The sequence below is a fragment of the Megascapheus bottae genome, chromosome 20 (assembly GCF_031878675.1).
Source record: "Megascapheus bottae isolate mThoBot1 chromosome 20, mThoBot2.hap1, whole genome shotgun sequence".
NCBI classification, from domain to species: Eukaryota; Metazoa; Chordata; class Mammalia; order Rodentia; family Geomyidae; genus Megascapheus; species Megascapheus bottae.
The window spans coordinates 10,368,482-10,392,516 of record NC_143528.1 but is presented as its reverse complement, the minus strand read 5'-3'; the positions used below and the strand labels follow the sequence as shown (position 1 = coordinate 10,392,516).

The window sequence follows — 24,035 nt, the reverse complement described above, 5'->3', positions numbered from 1 at the left end:
CCTATTTTGAGAGTGTATTCTTACTTTTCCTTCATAAATAAATCTTGCTTTAAAAATACTCCTTGCTGGGAGCATAGCCTAGTGGTAGAGTGCTTGCTTAGCATGCCCAAAACCCTAGGTTCGATTCCTCAGTACCACATACATGGAAAAAGCCGGAAGTGGTGCTATGGCTCAAGTGGTAGGGCGCTATCCTTGAGAAAGCCTAAGGATAGTGCCCTGGCCTTGAGTTCAAGCCCCAGGACTGGCACGAAAAAAGAAAAAAAAAAGAGAAAACAAAAAAGCTCCTGTACATCTGCCCTTGGATTCTTTCTTTGGCAAGGCCAAGTATTTGCGGGATCTCAAATTGTTGGATCTCAGATCTGGTGACATCTTTTGTGAACAATGGCAAGAACCACTTGAGGAGTTGCTAGTTTTCACCAAGGTAATCGCCTCCCCAAGGATCTAGTAGGCCAATTTCCAGTGTTTCCTTTTGTCAGTTTATAGTACTGAAATTTCTTCCTACTCTTTCCCTTTGCCCAGTCATTTTCTCCTGAGATTGAAACCAAACTGATACACACTACAGGCACAGGTCTAACAATTAAATATCAAGATGCTCACTGTTTCAAGCCATTATGACAGAATGAGTGGCACACAGATAAGCTCATCTGTAAGTCTCCATGCAATGGTATAAGACCATGAAATGTCATGAACATCTACCCTTGCAGCTTATAAAATTTTTGTCAGTTCCAATTGTTCCTTAGTTCTTAATATTTTCAAGTCTTTAAGATATCCTACATATTTTGCTACTCTTTTCCATGATGATAGAAGAAACCTTATTTTTGCTATGGAGTAGTAAGGTACTTAACTGTAGGATAATAGTTGACATGCATACCCCATTTTATTTGTTGTTAGAAGAATCAGTAAATAGTGATATACTCTCATGGGATTATCTGTATCACTTGATCTCTTGCTATCATGTACAAAAATGTGGGAGTTGGAATAACTAAAATTTCCTGGGATCTAAGCCTATTTTAATACCAGAAGCAGAGCTGTTAATGGTCAGATTCTTTCTCTAGTGACCCTGCTTGTTTTCAGATGTCACAGATGAGCTTCCAGTGAAGGTTCTGGGGCCATATGAGGTTTTTGGGTCAGTAATTATGGTAAATGTAGTGGATTTTATCCTGTACTGTCTGGGTTAATAATTGTCTCTGGAAGACTTGAGAAACTTTTACAGCTTGAGTATTGCTAGTTTGTGATACAGTCTCTAGAATGTTAGAAGAGCCATCTCTGTTTTTTTTTTCTCCCATTACAACACAGATGAGGCAGAAAAGGGACCTTATGACACAGAACTTTCGTCCATTGCCTTCAGAGTTATGTCCAAGAAGAAGCAGTAAATCCTCTTATTTTCCTTTTCCTCCCTCCCTCCCTCCCTCCCTCCCTCTCTCCCTCCTTCCCTCCCTCCCGCCCTCCCTCCTTCTTTCCTTTCCTTCCTTTGTTCTTTCTTTCTGTCTTTTACAGACCATGGGAGGTTACAAATCAATTCCGACTGACTCCCCTCTGGGGTGCATTCTCAACTACTGGAAAGATCTTTCTACAGCCTCCCTTGAAAAAAAACCCTAATCCATTTTTGTAATGTTGATTGGCCTCAGTATATATTAGGGGATGAAAAAACTTGGCCTGAAAATGGAAGCTTAAGTTTTCCTACTAGCTTCGAACTTGATTCTTTTTGTAGGAGACAAGGGAAGTGGTCTGAGATTCCATATGTCCAGATCTTTATGAAATTAAGATCTATACCAAATATTTATTGTGCTTGTACAGTTGAAAAGTATCTAAACCTGCCTAGAAAATATCCAAATCCTGCTTTGATTCCCCAGTTTGTCCCAATGGTGGATCACTCATTCCCTAAAGGGGAAAATGAATCCTCACTTAAACACTCAACCTTGTCTAAGGAGATCATCTTATCTCCTTTGGCACAATTTTCTCCTAACCCCTTAATGAATGCCCCTCTGGAGGTAGCAGTTGGAGGGAATAGAACTGTGAAAGTCCATGTGCACTTTTCAGTGAAGTACCTCACACAATGTAAAGACAGACTAGGTAACTTTTCTGAGGACCCAGGTGGATTCATGCAGGAGTTTCAGGATATGCTTTCCACCTTTGATTTTACCTGGAAGGATTTAGACATACTTTTTTCTCACTGTTGCTCTGCTGGTGAAAAGCAGCATATTTGGGTTGCTGTCTAACAATTTGCTGATGAGCAGCATGCCAGTAATGGCACATTTCCCTTCGGAGCATATGCAGTACCCATTTCTGACCCCCTCTGGAACTATGAGCCCAATCAAAGAGGGAGCACACAGTTATTAACAATGATCTAGTGTCTCCAGGAAGGCATGAGGAGAGATGTCAAGGCAAAGGCTGATTATAACAATATAAAAGGTGTAATTCAGGGACCAGATGAAAACACTGCCCTCTTTAAGAGCAGACTTGCAGCAGCTCTTAGAAAGCATAGTAGCACAGACACTGAGTCTGAACTTTTCCATATACTCCTAGGGATACATTTCATTTATCAGTCAGCCCCTGATAATACGTAGAAAGCTTCAAAATGAATTTGACACCTATCTAGCCTCTCTCAACAAAATGATCGAGATTGCTTTCTATGTGTTTAACAACAGAGTGGAAAAGAGGCGAGATAGGGAAAGGAAACAAATTGAAAGACAAGCACAGTTTTTGGCTGATCTTCGTGAAGTCCTGACATTTTTGGATTATCCAGTTAGGGTTCCCCAGAAGGCAGGAGGCAAAGGAGGTTGCTATAACTGTCAGCAACCAGGACATTGGAGCAGAGAATGTCCTCAAGGATGACAGCTGCCAAATGCACCATGCCCCATCTGTAAACTGAAGGCGCACTGGAAGAAGGATTGCTCATAGTCCTGAAGGGAGTTGGGATCAAGCGCTTAAGGCAGTTGTCTGCCATGTCTTACTGAAGTTGCCAAAGGCCCTATACACCTCTACAACCATCCACATTGGAGGGGAGGATTCTGGACATGTTTGGTAAGCCTATCTGATTCCTGTCCATCCAGTAAATTACCTTTCAGTAATGCTTTTTCATTGTGGACCACTGTCCCTAAGTCCTGCTCCGATGATGAGGGTTAAAGATAAACCTTATTGGTGATACTTTATGTTGGTTGCCCTATTTTGCCTACTGGGGAATCAGAGGACCTCCTACTAGCTCTCTAGCTCTTAATACCAGAACACCTCCTAAAATGGCTAGAGACTTCCAGCAGTATGTGGGGGATTGGTAGAAACACCCAGCTTGACTTATTTGCAAATACCTCAACCTTATTTCTAACCCCCTATTCTGCTAAGATTTTATAGAAGTATTTAAAGGTTCCCCAAGCTCTGTGGAATACTTCTGGACCTGGTTGTGCTGTTCAGTGGATCTTGTCCAAATGTTTCTCAGCCTTGAAGTACCTTTTCCTCACAGAAAAGCAATATTCATCAAACTTGAAACAAGAGATGGCTTAATATGCCTGACTGATAAACCTACCTTAAAACACGTATTTATCAGATTAGATTTACTGAGAACCTGACCTCACCTGGCTTACTGTTGAGAATAGCTCCATAAATTAGCATAAGAGACACATGGGATATACACATATTGTCAAAAGATAAAAAGCAAATGCTCTGGGATCCCTGTCAGTGGGCACTTTCCTGTAAACTAGTAGGAGGATCTAATGCCACACTTCCCACAAAACCATGCCTGTCTTCTCTAACAGGAATGGCAGCCAGCACCTAAAATTCCATTGATCAGTTTCTCTTCATTTTTCAGAGAAATGAGGGAAATAAGCTGTTTATTATAAAGGTTGATATTTAATTACCCTGTCACTAGTGGATTTATTTTCTCTGTGGAAACAGTGTCTAATCCTCCAACTCCCATGGTCAGGGACCTGTTCTTTTTCTCCTGTTACTTTGATCCCAGATGATTTGTATCTTCTCTTTTTCCTTTTTTTGCTATCCAGACTTCGCACTAGAGCTGTGTATTTAATACCATTCATAGTTTCTTCAGAGAAAATAGTTGGATCATGGCAGGAACAATTTCAATAGCAGATATGGTATATTATAATCTCTCAAAAGGAATTAATCTTTGGCAGCCAGGACATTTCTGAGGTTCTATTTACTTTGGAAGATCAGTAGGAATTGTCTTCAATCCAACAGGCCCCAGACATACCTCAACAGCACAGGATGATGCTTTGTTTCTTTCTGTGTTATCCAATCAGGTGTGGTCTGAGATAATATAAAACCTGTAATAGGTCAAGTGGCTTGTCTAAAGGAACAGGTTTCTATGGGATGGTGATCATTTCTAAGATTGTTCTGAACAGCCTTAATGGCTCTTTCCACTCTTGGGACCCATACCTTTGCTATTCTTAGCATTGGTGTTTAGCCCTATCATTTTCAAGTACGTAACCTTTTCCATATTTTCCAGGTTTAAAGGGCCCCACTTGCAGTTAATGGTCTTTCAAGCATTTCAGCCACTTTCTCCAGAGGAACACACATCAAGTCATAGTTTTTTTAGACTAAGTTTTCGACATTTTTACTCTTTATCTGGCTTCCTTTCACCCAGTGAGTTAGCAAGGAAAATGGACTCCATAGGTAGGGTCCATACCCATTTTCAGCATGAAGAAACTATAGAAGAAGAGACCTTCATACCTTCCTTCCCTTACAAGATTATAAGGGTCCATGTTCCTTGAGGGGACTGGCAGATAGAAAGGGAATAATAATTGTTTTCATCATCATCATTATTATAATTACAACAACAACAATAATAATGAAAGGACATAGATCAGGTGGTGTAAAATTTCTGGATACATATTGCCAGACATCTTGATTAACATGAAATCCTGAAGCTTTGGTTGACCCACTTTTTGATACTACAGTTAATGGTTTCCAGTTGTTATTTCTCCTATTCCTAGAGAAAAAAGGTTACTTAGGAGCCTTATCTCCATTTCATTGAAGTTGCTGTTTGATACATGTACTTCTCTTCAAATTACCAGCCTTAGTCTGAGGATACTGTTAGGTAAAGCTACTGCTGGTCCTCCAAATTCTGGAAAAGCCCTTTGTCTTTTTAGGAAGACCCTCTAATTATGTACATAAAATTCACACTTCTGGTTTCCCCATTCTGAGAGCCAGATATACTTCAAATCTTTGTGTGGTGGTCTTTACGCATCTGTCTTGAGAGTGTACTTTGATTTTTGCTTCAATAAACCTTGGTTTGTTAAAACTCCTCGGTGTGTCTGCCTGTGAGTTCTTCCTTCTTTTCCCTCCCTCCCTTCCTCCCTTCTTTCCTTCCTTATCTGATGATGCCAAGAACCTGCTGCGCTTGTGGTAGGTGACAAGCATAGTTGATTTAGAAGGAAATTGAGGCCGTATGTATGGGAAATTCTTGGAATTTTGCTGTAAATGGGGAGATGTAAATACAGTTTAGCAGATTGCAATAAAGGGAGAAATTATAATTCTTTTATAATTCCTGTTTTCTGCGTGAATTGGTGGTGAAGCTGTTGCTTCACTGTTATTGGAGGCTCAAAGAGTGGTAAAAGTATGATATGGATGTCTTATGGGAAAGTATGAGCTATAGGATTAATAGAACTGAGGAGTTATATTTGAGATTGTTATTCAAGTTAAGTGAGAAGTATGAGTGTACTTAGAATGTAGATTACTTTTAATTGAAATTTGAAAGTGGTTTTATTTGGCAGTTACAGTGTTAAGGGTATGATGGTGGGAATGAATGACTTAGGTGAGGAAAAGATGGTTTGAATTGGAAGAGGACAAGAAACAAAGGGCAGAGTTAGTTTTAGCATCTTATTTGAAAATTACTAGGGAGAAAAACAGGAGCAATGGAGGGCCATAAGTAAATTGGGCTCTAAAGTCTTCAGTATGGTAAAATAATTTTGAGATAATTAAGAACCAGGAAAAAGAAAATATTTTATGGTCCTGTGTCTTCAAAGGAACTAATCATTTTGAATAAGAGAAATGATGAAGAAATTTAAAGGGTTGGGAAAGGAGAGCAGGTTTTTGTACTATTGATAGAACATGTATCAGCTGAAATAAAATTGAGAATTTAGAAGATAGTTTGATTAGAAAGACTTATATTTTATTTTTCCTTTTATGAGGACAATGAGGAGTAACTGTTGGTAAGATTTTATGTACCAAAATAGTTTAAGTAATACCTTGCATTTGTATTGGTTTGAGGTAATAAAGACATAAAGGGTTAGATTTTCATTTCTCTATTGCCTTGGTCAATTACAACTGGGTTTTAATATATGAATATACCATGCATAAGTTTTTCTAAAATATAAGCAGAAAAATTGGTTTGGGGATTAAATAAAGAAACTTAAAAATTCATTTAAGGAAAGAAATGAGAATCTGAGCTATAATACTATTCAGTGAAATGGCTGAAAAAAAATCTCTTTTGTAGATTGAAAATTAATACTGATTTTCCCACTCCCCTCCAGAGGACAGAATCCTACCTGTTGAAATGAAGAAACAGTTGACTTTAATCTCTGAAGAAGTGATGGATCTGGCTAATCATTTTCCTGACACTTGCAGAGAATTAGAAAATGCAGAGAGGTTAAATATTATGTTTTATTTTCTTTTTTACAGTTCTTTTATTCTAGTACATGAAGAGTTGACTCGTCCTCAGGGTAGATGCTCATAAATTTGCTTTAATACATATACACAAACTGGTGAATAAGCTTGAAAAATACCTTTCCAGTTAAAATTGCATATCCAAATTCTAAACCTTTTGGTTTTTTGGTCTATTTTATAGTATTTATTTTTTTGTGGGATGGTGCTAGGGAGTGAAATTGGAGCATTGACTTACCCTTTGGGCCATGCCTTAGTCCTTTGCTTTTAGTTTGTTTTTCAGATGTAATATTGTATTTTTGCCCATTTTCTAGGGTTACAGATGTGTTACCATGTCTGATGAAATTATATATATATATACATACAAGCATATATACACACATATGTACATGCATATATATATGTGTGTATATTTAGATTATATCTTATTGTCTTTAGGTAGTTAGTTGTACAAAGGAGTTACCATTCAACAAATCAGTTTATGAATACACTGCATCTTGATTGATGTTACCCCTTTTATCATTCTCCCTGATACTTTCCAACCCAAACCTTGCTCCCTCCCTTCAATTTTTTTAATTTTATAGGATATGAAACTGGTATTTTTGAAAATATATATTGTAATTTGTATCAAGGCAAAATAAGCAGATATTAATGAAAACACTTAAAGGTGGATACTGGTGGCTCATGCCTGTAATCCTTGTCACTCATAAGGCTGAGATCTGAGAATTGTCATTCAAAGCTAACCCAGGGGCCTGGGAGCATAACCAAGTGGTAGAGTGCTCCCCTAACGTGCACAAAGCCCAGGGTTCAGTTCCTTGGTATCACATACACAGAAAAAGCTGGAAGTGGCGCTGTGGCTCAAATCACAGAGAGTTAGCCTTGAGCAGAGTCTCCAAGGACAGTACCTAGGCCCTGAGTTCCAGCCCCAGGACTGGGGAAAAAAACAAAAAACAAAAAAACAAAACAACTAGCCCAGCAGGAAAATCCATGAGATTGTTATTTAACTATCAAACAAGCCTGAAGTGGAGCTATGGTTCAAGAGGTACAGCGGTATCTTTGAGTACAAAGAGTTCTGGGACAGCTCCTAGACTCTGAGATCAAGTTGCAGGACTGGCACACAGGAATGAAAAATATTCAAGATGTAGTTGTAGTTTGATAACTTAAAATTTAAAAAGGAAGACAATCTTCATATTTAAAAGCTTCATTTTTTTGGTTATCTAATTGTCTTAAGAATCTTAGCTGGTTAATAAGGTTATTTACTACAGTAAATACTATAATACAGTACTCAAACCTTAGAGATTTAATCTGGTGTATTGTATATATGTTTGTTTATTTGAAGTAGGGAAGGGAAGTCAGGAAAACAAGATGATTTGGGGAAGGGGGAACATGAGAAGCAGTATCAATGTGAGAGAAGTAAGGCACCTATTACTTCACTAATGTAACTGTAACCCCACTATACATTATCCTGATAATAACAAAAAAAGGAAAGTTTAAAAAAAAGCAAAAGCACTGGATAACACACTTAAGACTTTCATAGCTACAGCTATGAAATATGTAGACCTTGAACCAAAGATGCCATATAGGTAACTTACTTTGGAACTAGACCTTGCTGTGATATTAATTACTATTTGATACTTTTGTTAAAAATCTCTTAAAATAGGAATGTTTTCAAATAGTGTAGAATTGTAATTAGTTAAGTAATTTTGTAGAAATGTGAGGCAGCTCATTGGAATTTTTTGCGGGGGGCTCATGGGGTTTGACCTTGGCCTGGGCGCTGTTCTAGGCTACTGCCCTACCCCTGGGCCTGGGCACTGTCCCTGAGCTCTTCAGCTCAAGGCTACCACTCTACCCTTGAGCCAAGCCCCACTTCCCATTTTATAGAGGTTAATTGGAGATAAGAGTCTCAGGTACTTTTGTGCCCATACTGGCTTTGAACCTTGATCCTCAGATCCTGAGTAGCTAGGATTATAGGCGTGAGCCATTGTGCCTGACTGCTAATCGGAATTTTTACTCTGAGGAAGCTTACTCCTATTGCATTCTCTCTCTTTTTTTTTTTTTTTTGCCAGTCCTGGGCTTGAGATCAGGGCCTGAGCACTGCCCTTGGACTTTCCTCAAGGCTAGAGCTCTACCACTTGAGCCTCAGCACCACTTCTGGCTTTTTTGTATGTATGTGGTACCAAGGAATCGAACCCCGGTCTTCATGCATGCTGCACTTTAACCACTAGGCCAAACTCCCGGCCCTCCTATTGCATTCTCTTTTGGATACGATTTGTGATATATGGCCAGGCACTAGTGTCTATATATTCAGGAGATTTGAGATCTGAAGCCAGCCTGTGCAGATAAAACTGACATTCCCTTATCCAGAAAAAGGCTGGAAGTGGTGGTGTCTCTTAAGTGGATAAGAGTTCCAGCCTTGAGTGAAAAGCTATGTAAGAGCTTGAAGCTTTGAGTTCAAGCTTTAGTAATTTCACATTTATTTCAATGTGATATAGAAAAAATAAATGTGGTATAAAGCTGGAGACATTACTTCAGTGATAGAGCAAGAGTGAGGCCCTGAGGTTAATCCTTAGTTCCATAGAAAAGGAAATGAAATTAGAAAAGGCCTATTTTATATAATTTTACCTGTCTATCTAAATTTTGTAAATATAGCTACTTTGTATATATTAAATATACCTTATATTTTACTTTATAACATCAACTAAAATTGGTCCTGAGGGCTTGAATTCAGGACCTCTTGTTTTTGCTTCACTTTCCTTGCCACAGTTGGCACTGTACCACTTGAACAACAGCTCTGTTTCTAGCTTTTGTCTGCTTATTTGGAGTTAATGATCACTGTGCTGTCTTCAAATACCAGTCCTCAGATCTCAGTCTCCTCAGGTGGTAGAATTAGAGGGCACTGGTCACCATTGCCCAGCTCTTCTTTTTTTCTTTTTGTACTAGTACACATAGAGTGAAAACTGATTTATTTAGATTATTACTCAGAACTAGGAGGTAACAAAATAAGATCATAACTGTCAAATTACCTAAAATAAGCATGCATTGTTTTTATGCCCATTTTCTTCATTTCCAGTGGATTGTATAAGAAGATATTTAAAGTAACTTTTTTATATTTATAGTTTGTCTATATGTCTAGTTTGAATGAAAATGATATGCATGTGCACATGATGATGACTGGAAGTTATAATTTCTTATCAGAAGGGCACAAAACTATAAGAGCTAGAACCAAGGACCAAGGATTTTTTTTTTTTTTTTTTACCAGTCTTGGGCCTTGAACTCAAGGTTAGAGCTCTGCTACTTGAGCCACAGCACCATTTCTGGCTTTTTTCTATATATGTGGTACTGGGAAATCGAACCTGAGTCCTCATGTATGCTAGGCAAGCACTCTACCATTAGGCTAAACTCCCGGCCTGGATTTTTCAAATAAGAGCAGTTTGAAGTTTTTTTTCTGTCTATTTTTTTGATGGAAACATTTTATTACTTATTGAACTATCTTTTAGTATTCATCATTGATTTGATTATCATACTGTTATGTACTTGACATTCTGCTGACTGTTGAACCAACATATATGTGTAATAGCTACTCTATGAGAGTAAAAGCACATAGTTCCTTATTGAAGAGGACAGGGCAACCTTTAGTATTTGTTAAACAATCATCTTAGATTAACATAACGTACTCTGATGTTTAAATGTTATAGCATTCCCTAGTTATTTAGCAATTAAATGGTATCATGTACTTTTCTACAGCATTATTACATATAGTTCTTATAAGTAGTGCTTTGTATAAGTAAATTTTTGTAAGACTTATAGTACTGGTACACTATATGAGGGAGGATGAGTTTAGAAGGGTCTCAAGTCTGACGCTATTTTGGGCTATATAGAGACATTTCTTCATCTAAAAACATAAAAGATATAGAAAGGATGGGGATGTTAAAATTGTGTTTTTAGACATGGGATTTAATTTTGTTCTTGATTTTGTGCTACTGATTAATGCAGACTGCTAACTTCAGCTTCAGTTCAACTTTGAGTGCTATTATTAATGGTGCAAATTTTAGTGCTGAAGTAGCTCAGCAATTTGTTGGTTTATTCCTTGAAAGAACAATTTATTTTTTATTTTTTATTTTTTTTGCCAGTCCTGGGCTTTAGCTCAGGGTCTGAGCACTGTCCTTGGACTTTCTCAAGGTTAGAGCTCTACCACTTGAGCCTTAGCTCCACTTCCAGCTTTTTTCTATGCATGTGGTACCAAGGAATCGAACCTGGGTCTTCGTGCATGCTAGGCAAGCACTCTACCACTAGGCCAAACTCCCGGCCAAGAATAATTTTTTTTTTAATTGTTAAATACAAAACTTTAAAAGGCTTGTCAGATTTTATAAAATATTCATTTCAAATGCTGAAAATCAAAAGACCTATAAAATATTATATAGTAAAACTTGTTTTTCTGCTCAAGATACATTTTTTTTGTTTTTTGGCCAATCCAGGATTTTGAACTCAGGGCCTGAGTACTTTCCTTGGGCCTTCTCAAGGCTAGCGCTCTACCACTTGAGCCACATCTCCACTTCTGACTTTTTCTGTGTATGTGTTACCAAAGAACCAAACCCAGGGCTTTCGCAAGCACTCTTTGCCTAGATTTACCCCTCAAGATACTTTTTGTTACCATGTATTTCCTTACTCTTCCTCATTTGTGCTTTTAGGAAGTACCTAAAAATTAAGTTAGTGAAATCCACAGGCAATAAACAGATGATGTGCCTTATCCAAACAGTGGTTTTCCATTTCAGTTAATAATGTTTGGTGATAGTATATCCATTGAAAGTTGTTTTTTTTTTTTTTTTTTGCCAGTCCTGGGCTTGAGCTCAGGGCCTGAGCACTGTCCTTGGACTTTCTCAAGGCTAGAGCTCTACCAATTGAGCCTCAGCACCACTCCCGGCTTTTTTCTAGTACATGGTACCAAGGAATCGAACCTGGGTCTTCGTGCATGCCAGGCAAGCACTCTACCACTAGGCCAAACTCCTGGCCCTATTGAAAGTTTTTAAAAGTTAAAATCGTTATATACATTAGCAACTACAGTTGTGTTAAATTCAGTTCCTATCTGTGGGTATACATCTTATCCATATTCTCACTCTTATACTTATCTAATAAATAGGAAGCTGCCTTTTTGTTTAAAAAAAATGGGAGTTCAGGTTTTGAGATTTTGAAGATCTAAAATAGGATTAAAACTAGCATTAAGAATCATATATTAAATTTTTGATTGATTAGTAAGTTGAAAAGAGATAAAATCAAAAAGCTGAAATGTGTCACCCATGATTTCAAGTTCCATTTTTGTTAAGATGGAATGAAATTCAAAATATTCAAGTAATGTCAGTGTAGATTCCTTGAAATTTTCACTTTTCTTCTAGACTTTTGCAGTTATTTTGAATGTGGTTAACTAAATACATTTTTTTAAAGAAATACGTTAGGTTTTCTTCTTATGTTTGACCTAGAATTTAATGAGTTTTTCTTTTTTATGAATCATTGATTTAATTCCCATTAAACTATATTAATAACCAATACAAAGGTATAGTTGGCAAAAACAGATTTGGAACCAGACATTGTCAAGTCTTAATGAGCAGATAAATCAGCTGTTGAATGCTGTACTAGAAGCCTACCAGCTAAGAATATAGATAGAAATTAGGGAATGAAGATCTACCTTATATCATATGGTCCTTTAAGTAGAACTCACTTTAGAAAATTTTATATAGGAAAAAGCTTTAAAACTTGTCCTGAGTTAATGCAATTGAAGTTGAATAATCTTTCTTATTTTTTTTAAGGGTTCCTGTTTTATTGAAGAATATTTCAGAAAGTTTGTATACACTGAGGACAATTCTATTTGGTCCTACAAAAACCAGCACTGAAGTGAGGTCCAGTAGTCATTTTAATTTGTCATTGGAGGATTTATCTGTTGGTAGACAACAGCAAAAGGAAACTAGAGAAAATAAAATTCTTACTGAAGATAAAGATGAGACACGCAACACATCACTGGATAATTTAGTTAAACAAGGTGGAAATGATGTACTTTTAAAAGTGAAACAAGAAGTAGGGTTGGAAGATGGATTCAAAGTTAAGTTGAAAGAAAACATGGAAAGATCATGCCTAATGTCATTAGATGTTACAGAGTATGAACTTCAAATTATGGAACAGTTGGATGAGAAACAAACTCTTAGTGATATTTCTCAGCAGTGCACTGAGGTATTGCATAAAGTGGAACTACTTTTTTTTCTGATTTAACATAGTTTATAACAATTGGTATCAACATGGAACCATATAAACTCCAACTTTTTTTTTTTTTTAAAAGACTGGCTTTCCTCTGTAAAGGGGCACATTTTCAGTAGGCTTTATGAGAAATAATCAGTGTCTTCTATGTCTTTTACCTAATAGATAAGCTTCTTTTTATGGATTCTTTTTGTGTTTGTTTGCTTTTCTAAACCTGACTTTCTGCAGGTAATTTTTAATTTCTTCAAAGAGTATGAAATGTTTTTCATGAATACCGGAATGCTTCTTGTTGCATACTAGGCTTTGAACTCGGTACTTTTTATTAGCCAGGCTGGCCCAGTACTTCTGAACCATGCCTGTAGCCCTATATTCACTGGTTATTTTTAGGATAATGTCTTGCTTTTCCTCAGGATATGCATCTGAGCTCCTGTTCCCATTTTTATTTCAGTTGTCTCTTGGTTCACACCACTGCATTCAGTTTTCCTTTGTGGAGATGGAGTATCTAAACTCAATCTTGCAAGTAGTTCAGGATGACAGGCACAAGCCACTGTGGGTCTTGTGAACTTTTCTGCTCCAGCTCATCACTCACCTCAGTTCTTCCATTTTCATCCTCCCAGCTGGCTAGGATTACAGGTGTGAGCCAGTGGTCCCTGGCTGTAAACTCTCCACCCCCCTTCCCAAACTGGCCTTAATCTGTTCCTCCAAGTTATCTAGGATTATAGGGTTGAGCCACTTAACCTGGCTAAAACCATTTTTGGGTGCTGGTCCCAGGGCTTGAATTTAGGGCTTGGATAAAACCTTTTTTAAATTAACAGTTTTTTTTTCTTACTGTCATCTAGAAAGACTTCTTTTTTCTTAATTTTTCATTAGCATACTAATGACTTAAGATGGCCATTTTTGCCCTGCCCCAGTGGCTCATACTTGTTACCCTAGTCAGAGAGTTTGATCTGAGGATCACAGTTAGAAGCCAGCCAGGGCAGAAAAGTCTGTGAGATTTTTTTGTTGTTCCTGGGGCTTGAATGCTGGGTCTGGGCGTATCCCTGAGCTCTTCAGCTCAAGGCTAGTACTCTATCACTTGAGCCACAATACCACTTGTGGTTTGCTGGTCGTTAATTTGAGATAAGAGTCTCATGGACTTTTATGCCCAGGCTAGCTTTGAACTGCAATCCTCAGATCTCAGCCTCCTGAGTAGTTAGTATTAGGGGAGTGAGCCAGGAACACCCAGCTGTGAGGCTCTTATCTCCTGTTAACTCTTAAAAAACAAGAAGTGGTGGAGTGCTGTCCTTGAGTCAGAAAGCTCAGGGACAGTGCTTAGACCCTGAGTTCAATCCCCAGTACTGGGTGGGTGAGCAACAAAAACTCATGCCCCAGAACTGGCAAAGAAAAAAAAATATTTCTCAGATTTTTGGAAGAAAAAGTTTTGAGTTTTGGAGAAATTCTCTATTTGTACTATTTTAGTAATCATTTTTATTGAATTTGTGAGTGCATTTTGCTTTAAAATTGTACTAAAATAATCTTACATCTATAATTTCACCCACTAAGGAGGCAGATTGGGTTTGAGGACAGTCCCTGTAAAATATTTGAGAAACCCCATTTCAACCAAGATAGCTAAGTGTGATGGTATGTGCCTATTATCCCAACTATATGGGATGTGTAAATGGGAGGCTCACCATCTAGCAAAACATGAGACCTGATTTGAAGATACTAAAATACCCAAACAATTGAAAACCTCAAAAGGGTTTCACATGTCGCTCCAGTGGTATGGAGCCTGCTAAAGCTGAGTTCCAACTCCAGTACCACCATAAAAAGCATTTTTACTCCATGATTTGTGATTCAGGTTCCCCTTTTAAGAAACACCATCTTTGTAATCCTCTTTATTCAACTAAAGATAATGAAAAAATAAAGAAACCATCTTCTGCTGCTGTGTTGCTTCTTAATTTTCTACAAAATTCTTAAGAATGTTTATATAATACAGCATTATGATTTCATATACCAGTTTTTGCTATTTTGTTCTTGAATAATAGCATAATTTCCTTTTAAGTCTATGTAAAAATGAGAACTTTTGTGTTAAAAATCTTTAAAAAATCTGTTTAGTATTAGATCTTGCATGTTAATGAAGGCCTTTTCTTCTTATTTCAATAATAAGCATTTTAGGGGCTTTTTTCTTCTGTTTCTTTGGTTAGCATCCATTGTGAATTCCTATTTTGTAGAGCATTTGCTTCTTAGTGATTACCAAGATATTACAGAGTCTTCATAACCAAATTCTAGTAATAGACTAAGCAAATAACCTATGACATTTTTCAAATACATTGTGTTCTTTGTAAAACACTGATTTATTAGATATTGCAAGCCATCCTTTTTTCTGTTTTTTTAATCTATGGATATAAAAGCACAATTATTGTTCTTGATTTTGCATAAAGGTTTACTACATTCTGAAAAGGTTGCTTGCTATAGTGTAAAAGTTTGGGAGACACAATTTGCTATTGTCAAACAATAGATAAACCTTTCACTTAGTTTATTCATTTTCAGTAATGATTTTATTTCAAGTCTATCCAATTGTCTGTCTATAAACTTTCATCCTCATTGATTCTGTGTCTATGTTTTCCTCTTCCTCTCCTTTTTCTGTGTACCTATGATATGAACATGTAAATGTGCCTTATACCAAGAAGAAGAAAATGTCTAAAGATTTTTAGGATATAGGTACTTTATTTTGTGGCAAAGAGGTTATAAAATTATATTTTATTTTGTAGAAATGAGGGTATAGAAGCAATTATACTGAAAACTAATGTTTGCAATACTTTTTTAAAAAGCATTCTTCAGTCAACGATAATGAACATGATTCATCATATATAATTGAAAGTGATGAAGATTTAGAAATGGAGATGCTGAAGGTATGTTGAAAATGATAGAAAAATTATTTCAAGTTCTTCCCAAAGGACATTTAATTAAAATATTAGCTTATTTCCAACCAGGTCTCACTACAGTGTAATTGATACTTTTGGGTTAATGATTCTAGTTTACGTCTCTTTATTTAGTCTATGTTATAGAAATAATACGCTAATATTAAAAGCATATTCTATATATTATCTTTTGTGAAACAGCATGCTAAGCAAGCACTCTGCCATTTGTGCTACATTTCCCAACCCACTAGCGCCACCATTCCCAGTTTTTAATTTTCTTTTTTCTGTGACTTTTAATTTTTCTGTAATTATTATATTATTTGGAAGATCTCATTTATTTTTTATAATCTATTATTTGCATATTCTCATTTTCTTTGTAACCATTTATTTTGTTTTTTTGTTGTTATTATTGTTGATATTGGGGCTTGAGCTCAAGGCCTAGTGCTCTCAACTTGACCTTTTTGCTTATAAATCTTGGTGCTGGTGCCTCTCTTAACCTATAATGCTACTCTGGATGCTGAGATCTGAGGGTCGCCATTCAAAGTCAGCCTAGGCAGTAATGTGTGTGAGACTTTCACCTCCTAGAAGCAGCCAGAAAACCATAAGTGGCACCATGGCTCAAAGTGATAGAGTACTAGCCTTGAGGAAAAGAGCATAGGGACATTGCTCTGACAGACTTTGAGTTCAGGTCCCATGACTGACATAAATAAATCGTGCTCTATCACTTGAGTCATACCTCTAGTTCCTTACTATGGCTTTTTAATATTGATTCTACATAGCTTCTTTGTTGTTCAACATTATTGTGTTTTACTATGAAAGTTGAAAATAGTACTAATTCTTTTTTTGTGCATTATTATTGAGATTGTAGATTATGAATTAAGATGTAGATTTAAATCTTTCCATTTATTAGCCATGTAGTGTTGGTAAGGTTTTCTAATGTCTTTGAAACTCAGAGTTAACATTTGGGATTACTTAGAGCTGAGTAAAGATTCTTGACATTCAGTCAAGTGTTTAATGAACATAAGCTGAAACAATTCTCTCTGATTTCTGATTAATGTTGTGTAAATGGAGCGTTTATAGGACACTTGGGGACTTGTGCATACATTTATTAAACCTCATAGATTAAACCTCATTGATGCTTGTATTAGAGAATCCTATTTTTACAACGTCTCCGAATATGTGTCAATTTTAAGAAAAAGATGAGAAAATGCATCACCATTTCCCCTAAAGTAAATATACTTTCTTTATAAACGCTTCATGTCAAAATATGAATTGGAAGGTTTTATAAGAAAAGTGAGCAGCTGGGCGCGGTGGCTCACGCTTGTAATCCTAGCTACTCAGAAGGCTGAGATCTGAGGATCATGGTTCAAATCGAGCCGGGAACACTAAAGATCACGAGACTCTTATCTCCAACTAACCACTAGAAAACCAAAAGTGGTGCAAGTGGCTCAAGGGGTAGGGTGGTAGCCTTCAGCTGCAGAGCTCAGGGACAATGCCCAAGGCCCCAAAGTTCAAGCCCCACCACTAACCCAAAGAAAAAAAAAAGAATGAGCATGTTAGTTTAATATCCTTCCATGTCATTAGTAAAAATTTATAAACAGTTTGAAGTATCCTAAAATTTTAGAAATTCATCTTTAGGGAATACTGTCAAGTCAGAATTGCTATTATGTGTAGTATTTTCTCTTAAATTTATTTGATTTTGGTTTTTCTTTAAGGTAATACTGGAAATTTTTATTAAAGAATTTATTAATATTGATTTTTACATCATATTTCAAATGACGTGTTTAACAAACAAATATTCAAGAAGGGAATCTATATACAATCACTAGCACTTAGATTTTAGAACATAATTAAAATTAGGCTGAGGGTTTGTATGTCATAGATACATATTAATCTATGGAATAAAACAGGTCTATAGTGTTTTTTTAATTTAATTTTTAATTTTAATTTTTTGCCAGTCCTGGGCTTGAGCTCAGGGCCTGAGCCATGTCCTTGGACTTTTTCAGGGCTAGAGCTCTACCACTTGAGCCTCAGCACCACTCCTGGCATTTTTTCTAAGTGCGTGATACTGAGGAATCGAACTCGGGTCTTCGTGCATGCTAGGCAAGCACTCTACCACTAGGCAAAACTCCCAGCCCTATTTTTATTTTTATTTTATTTTGTTTTTTGTTGGTCATGGGCCTTGAAAAGTCTCACAGACTTTAGTGCCTAGTCTGGCTTTGAATCGCTATCCTCAGATCTCAGAAGGCTGAGTAGCTAGGATTACAGTTGTGAGCCACCAGTGCCCAGCTTATTTTTATTTTTTGCAATTTCTTTTCTTTTTTTTTCTTTTACCAGAGCAGGGCCTAAGCACTGTCCTTCGGCTTTCTCAAGGCTAAAACCCTACCACTTGAGCCACAGCACCACTTCTGGCTTTTTTTTCCCCTTATGTATGTGGTACCAAGAAATCAAACCTGGGTCCTTATGCATGCAAAGCAAGCACTCTACCACTAGGCCACACTCCAGCCCCTTATTTTTGACAATTTCTAAAGCATATTTCTCGTTTGCTTTCAATTGAAGCTTTTTCCTTGTTTAAGAAGAGTGACTGGATGATGTGATGTAGAGAAACTCACTACAAATATACCATTCGAATCCACATTTATCTCTTGGGAGAAAGTTATCCAAATGTAAATCTTATGATCACTTTCCTCTGGGCCAGTTCATTGTACACTATTAAAGAACCTTGTTTTTGTTGGAAGAATTCCATCTGTGGCCTTGTGCTGTGAAAGCTATTCTTGAGCACATTTATAGAAGAACACACATTTTCTTTTGTAGAGTTGCTGGTACATCTGCCAACTCTGAACAAATTGTAGGCTTTGTTAATAATGCTCCTTTTGTGATTTTTGAAAATACTATCATACTAGCAGTGGTTCTGCTTTTAAAATATCTTTTATGTTTTAAGTCTTTAGAAGATTTAAGCAATGGCACTGGAGAGTCAGTTCATTCTCCATGTTTAAAAATGGAAAGGAATCTGAGTTTTCCTCCTGAAGAAGATAAAAATGAAGATGAAAATGAAAAAGGAGAAGGAGAAAGAGAAGGAGAAGGAGAAGGAGAAGGAGAAGAAGAAGAAGAAGAAGAAGAAGAAGAAGAAGAAGAAGAAGAAGGAGGCGAAGGAGAAGGAGAAGAAGGAGGAGGAGGAGGTAATCACTGAACTAGATTTGAAATTACTCAATTCCGTTACTTCACTTACCACTGACTTTAATTTAGGATTAAGGTATTTTGGAAGGTAGGTATTTTTGTGTCAACTTATTAAATTCTTTCTTGCTTTTCACCATGTATCTCAACCTAATTATATATAATAATAAGTGATTAGATGTTCTTTTGTTAAGTGAATATGGTGATGTGTAAATTTTTATCTTGAAGTGTGTATATTTTGTGTCTTAATGAAAGTAATGGAACAATTTATTATTTACTTATACTGAAATCCATTGTAAATGACGGAGGTAGATACAGAGATTTCCTCTTTAGAAGCTTATGAGGTAAAGAAGCAGCACAGGTTGGGCCCCTGTGGCTCACACTGGTAAGTAGCCATGACTCCTTAGGAGGCTGAGATCTGAAGATTGTAATTGGAAGCCAGCTAGGCAGCAAAGCCCGTGATACTCTAAATCCAATTAACCAGTAAAACTTTGCAAGTGGAGCTGTGGCTCAAGTGCTAGCCTTGGGCAAAAAAAGCTCAGAGACAGCACCCAGACCTTGAGCTCAAACACCATTATCAGCACAGGAAATAAACACAATATTATTTTAATGAATATTAAATCAACTTTCTATTTAAATGTAAGTAGTCATCTATTATGGCAAGTTATGGGGTCTTCTCATGAAATAGAACTCTCACTAGATTTTTACTTCATTGACATAGTATTCCCAATTGATAACGTTTGTAAAAGGTTTATATGAATATACTGATAGAATGTTTTCCTGAACTAAAATACAGGCATAGTTTGTCTACATCTGTTTTTCTGTCTGTAGTCATTATGACCAAGAACATAAATGCCCATGTTTAACCTTCCTTTGTCTAGTGATAAATTATCCTGATTCTTGTTTTGTCCTGTTTTGGCTACTTACTAGTCTTTCAACCTAAGGCTGGACAGTGTGATAGTCATTGTGTAGAGCAAATATGCTGTGCAAATTCAGTTTGGTTGCATTTAGGTAGCTAAGTTTAACTAAGTACGTACTAAAATGAAACTATTTAGGTAAGTATATTTAGTTTTAGATAGCTAAAATATTTTATCTACAAAACTATTTGTGTCAGTAAATACTATTAATAATTGAAAGTTGGTTATGTTATAAAGTTTGAAGTGCTCTTTTTTGTTTTGCTACTGTTTAGTATAGATGGTAGAGTTTAGAAGTGTAGCCTTTTCTAAAATAGAGGTTTTTACAGTGTTGGTTAAGTATGACCATCATAATGTTCTCCTATTTCAGTTAGTAATCACAGCATTAAGCTGGAATCATGCCTAATATGTAGAGGAACAAATTAACTGCAGTGAAAGCAAATACTAACCTCTGGTACCTAACTCTGTTTTTTAAAAGAAACTAGTGAAATGAACTTATCTTCCTATCTAGAGCGTTTCTATAAGAACATAAATGCCTGTTGTATTTTATTTTTAAGATAATTTGTTGCCAGAACCCAAAGCAAAGCAGATTATTTGCCTCAAGACTTATTTTGGCCATTGCAGTTTTAAACCGTGAGTATAATCTTAATTAGTTAACTTAGTTAACTAATTTTAAGTATATACTTAGTGATATCTTCAAACAGATTAAGAAAGTTAACAGTTCATTTATTTAAAGGATAGGTACAAACAACTGCATTATTGAAGTATATATCACAATGTAATTCCTGTTACTGATTTTAAAACTGGTTCAGAATAATATTTCCATAAATAATTTCTGCAAACTATTTTTTGTAATACAGCAAAGAAGGATGATTTTCCTTTAACTGAGTGGTTCTGTATAGAACCTAAATACATTTATAAATGAATTTTTTCTTTTGGAGTTACTGGTGATTGAACTTAGTTAGCTCCTTGTAGTTCCTAACCAGGCACTTTACCAATTGAGCCATGTCTCCAGCCTCGTTTTGTTTGTATTTGTTCTTTTTTATAAAGTTAATTAAAAAAAATTTTTTTAAACTAGTTTGGATTCAGGGCCTCGACCTTGTTCAATTTAATTGCTTGACAAGGGTTCTTAACTTGAATTAATACCTACAGCCCATTTTTTGCAGCTTATTTTGGAGATGGAATTTCTAGAACTTTTTTGCCTGGGCTCCCCTGGAATCACAATCCTTTGGGTCTTGGTCTCCAGAGTAGATAATCGTGAGAAGGATTGCAGATGTGAACCCCGGGTACCTGACTGTGTTGTTTTTGTTGAAATATGCCTGGGACTGTCTTGGTTTTAATCTTCCAGTTTGTGTTTCCCTCTGTCATGTGCCACTATTGCAAGCCATTGCGCTTTCCCTGCACTGGGGTTCACAGGGACATGCCACCATAGCCTTGACCTGAAGAGCTCAGGGACAGCGCCCAGGCCGAGTCCAAGCCCCATGGCCCACCAAAAAAAAAAATACTTTGAGACATAATTTTATTTATATCATATACTCAATATGCTTTAAAATCTGATGAGTACATTTTTAAGTGTAAAATGTAGATGAGTAGCCAGTGAATTTGAATGAAATTAGTAAAATTCTCATTGGAGATTTTTTAGTTTTGAGAAATTAGGGTAGAATTCATTGAAACATTTCATTCCTTTTTCCAGTCTTAAAAGTTAAAATTTAAATATATCCTGTATATAAAACAGTGTGCTGAAGTGTACAGATCAATGAAACTTGATAAACAATATGGTATGTAAGCAACACTTACAGAAGAGTAGGTTAGTATCAGTATGGAGGACTACCTCTTTAATTGATATTTCCTTGACATTTTATTCAGAAAAAATTCTAAGAAACGTAAAGGTAAAAGGTTTTTAAAGAAAATGGATGTCTGTGTACCCACCACCTGAGTCATTATTATAATTTTGTTCTATTATTTCATATACCATCTGTATGTACTTTTAATTTTTACCAAAGTTCATTTCTTTTATTTTTCCTGGTACTTGGAATTCATTTTACACTTGAGATACAAGTAATAAAATTTAATACATACCTCTCAGCCTGAATGAGAGATTGATGTTGTCCTTTATTTAAAAATTCCAGGGATTGCTCTAGAGTGCAAGTGAGCAATTAAATAGGATTTTAACTTGTGCACTGGACTTTTTTTTTTTTTTTTTTTTGCCAGTCCTGGGCTTGAGCTCAGGGCCTGAGCACTGTTCTTGGACTTTCTCAAGGCTAGAGCTCTACCACTTGAGCCTCAGCACCACTTTGGCTTTTTTTCTATGTATGTGGTACCAAGGAAGCGAACCCGGGTCTTAATGCATGCTAGGCAAGCACTTTAACCACTAGGCCAAACTCCTGGCCCTGGACTTCTTATTAATAAAATAAAATAGCTTTTTGTTTTTTACCTTCAAGGGTGCAGTGGAAAGTTATTTATTCTGTATTGGAAGAAAGAAGAGACAATGTTGTTGTCATGTCAACTGGTAAGTTTGACTTTAAATACTTTTTTTTTTTTTTTTGCCAGTCCTGGCCTTGAGCTCAGGGACTGAGCACTGTCCTTGGACTTTTCTCAAGGCTAGAGCTCTACCACTTGAGCTTCAGCATCACTTCCAGCTTTTTTCTATGTATGTGGTACTGAGGAATCGAACACTCAACCACTAGGCCAAACTCCTGGCCCCTAAATACTTTTATTCATGTAAAGTAAAACATAAAGGTTCTATGTGCTTAAACTTTCATTACATTCTCAAAATATTTATATTTATAAATTGTGTAAAATATAGAAGAGAAGAAACAAGAAATAAATGTTCAACTTTATTCTTCCATTTAAGAAAAAAGGTGTGTTAGTATTGTTTTTTATATTATATAAGTACATTGCAAGAAGAAATTTGAGTATTAAGGGTTTGTTTTTATTTTTGTGAATGTTCTAAGGATATGGAAAGAGTTTGTGCTTCCAGTATCCTCCTGTTTACGTAGGCAAGATTGGCATTGTAATCTCGCCTCTTATTTCTCTGATGGAAGACCAAGTACTCCAACTTCAGTAAGTAATGTTTTCATTCCCACATCATTGCTCTATTTTTTTTTCTTTCTTTTTTTCTTTTTGAGACTGTCCCTTTGTTGCCTCAGCTAGCCTTGAGCTTGTGTTCTTCCCATCTTATTTTCCTGAGTGCTGGGTTTATAAGCCTGTGTCATCATATCTGATTGATATCTGAATCTTAAGTGGAAATGTAGTTCACAGTAACAGATTTCTGGAAGTGATGCCTTTTTTATTAGTAATAAGTAATACTTTAGTGGAAGAGCTTATCTAATCTCTTGAGATTTCTTTTAACTCCAGGCTACTAGGAAGATCTCATAACTTTCTAAAAGAATTATTACTGTTTTTCAGCTTATATTGACTTTCACAATTTTTTCTTTTGTTTACCTATACTTGTTATTAGTGTAACTGGAATTTATATATAGAAATTTATTATTACTATTTTTATTATTTTTTAATTTTATTGTCAGTGTGATATATTAGAGGGATTACAGTTACATTCATGAGGAAGTGAGTATATTACGTCTTGACTATTGTTACCCCTTCTTCACATGTTTTTCTCCCTACCCTCTCCCAAGTTGCAAAAGTTCATTTCCAACATATTGTCCTGTGAATATCGCTGGTATACTGGTTTATCCATTGTCCTTTGTCAAATCATCTTTCTTTTCCTCCTTTCCTTTCCTGGTTCAAATAAACAGTACACCAGGTACAACAACGGAGATAAACCATACAGGGAGGGGAAAAAAACAACAAAAAAAATAAAAAGAAAAGAAAAACCAATTAAAGCAGTAACCTTACATAGTGTTGAAAACAACAATCACAAGGACAAAACTCTTGTTTCCTTGTCCTGTAGTTCATTTTGGTTAGGTTCATCCTATATGGCCATATGCACATAGTTTTTGAGCTATTGTGCACCTCTGCTAGGAAAAGTCTAGTAATTTATTATTTATTTATCTACTTATTTATTTATTGGTGCTGGCCCTGGAGTTTTAGCTCAGGGCTTGGGTGCTGTCGCTAAGCTTTTAGGCTTACGGGCATAATTCTGCCAGCTGAGTCATATCTTTTCTTCCCCAGCATTTTGGTAGTTAATTGGTGAAAAGAGTCTTGTAGATTTTATTGTTCACTGTAGCTTTGA

The 24,035-nt window shown here is 36.2% G+C and overlaps 1 protein-coding gene across 1 annotated transcript in view; it reads left to right on the top strand.

The window, feature by feature from the left end:
* The window catches only part of Wrn (WRN RecQ like helicase), a 106,899-nt gene that overhangs the window by 26,694 nt on the left and 56,170 nt on the right, over positions 1-24,035 (top strand). Inside the window, exons 10-16 of the mRNA XM_090353947.1 lie at positions 6,483-6,597; positions 12,414-12,831; positions 15,666-15,746; positions 18,697-18,901; positions 20,401-20,476; positions 22,285-22,352; positions 22,798-22,906. Coding sequence (XP_090210073.1) covers positions 6,483-6,597; positions 12,414-12,831; positions 15,666-15,746; positions 18,697-18,901; positions 20,401-20,476; positions 22,285-22,352; positions 22,798-22,906 — 1,072 coding nt within the window. The remainder of the gene's footprint in view (positions 1-6,482; positions 6,598-12,413; positions 12,832-15,665; positions 15,747-18,696; positions 18,902-20,400; positions 20,477-22,284; positions 22,353-22,797; positions 22,907-24,035) is intronic.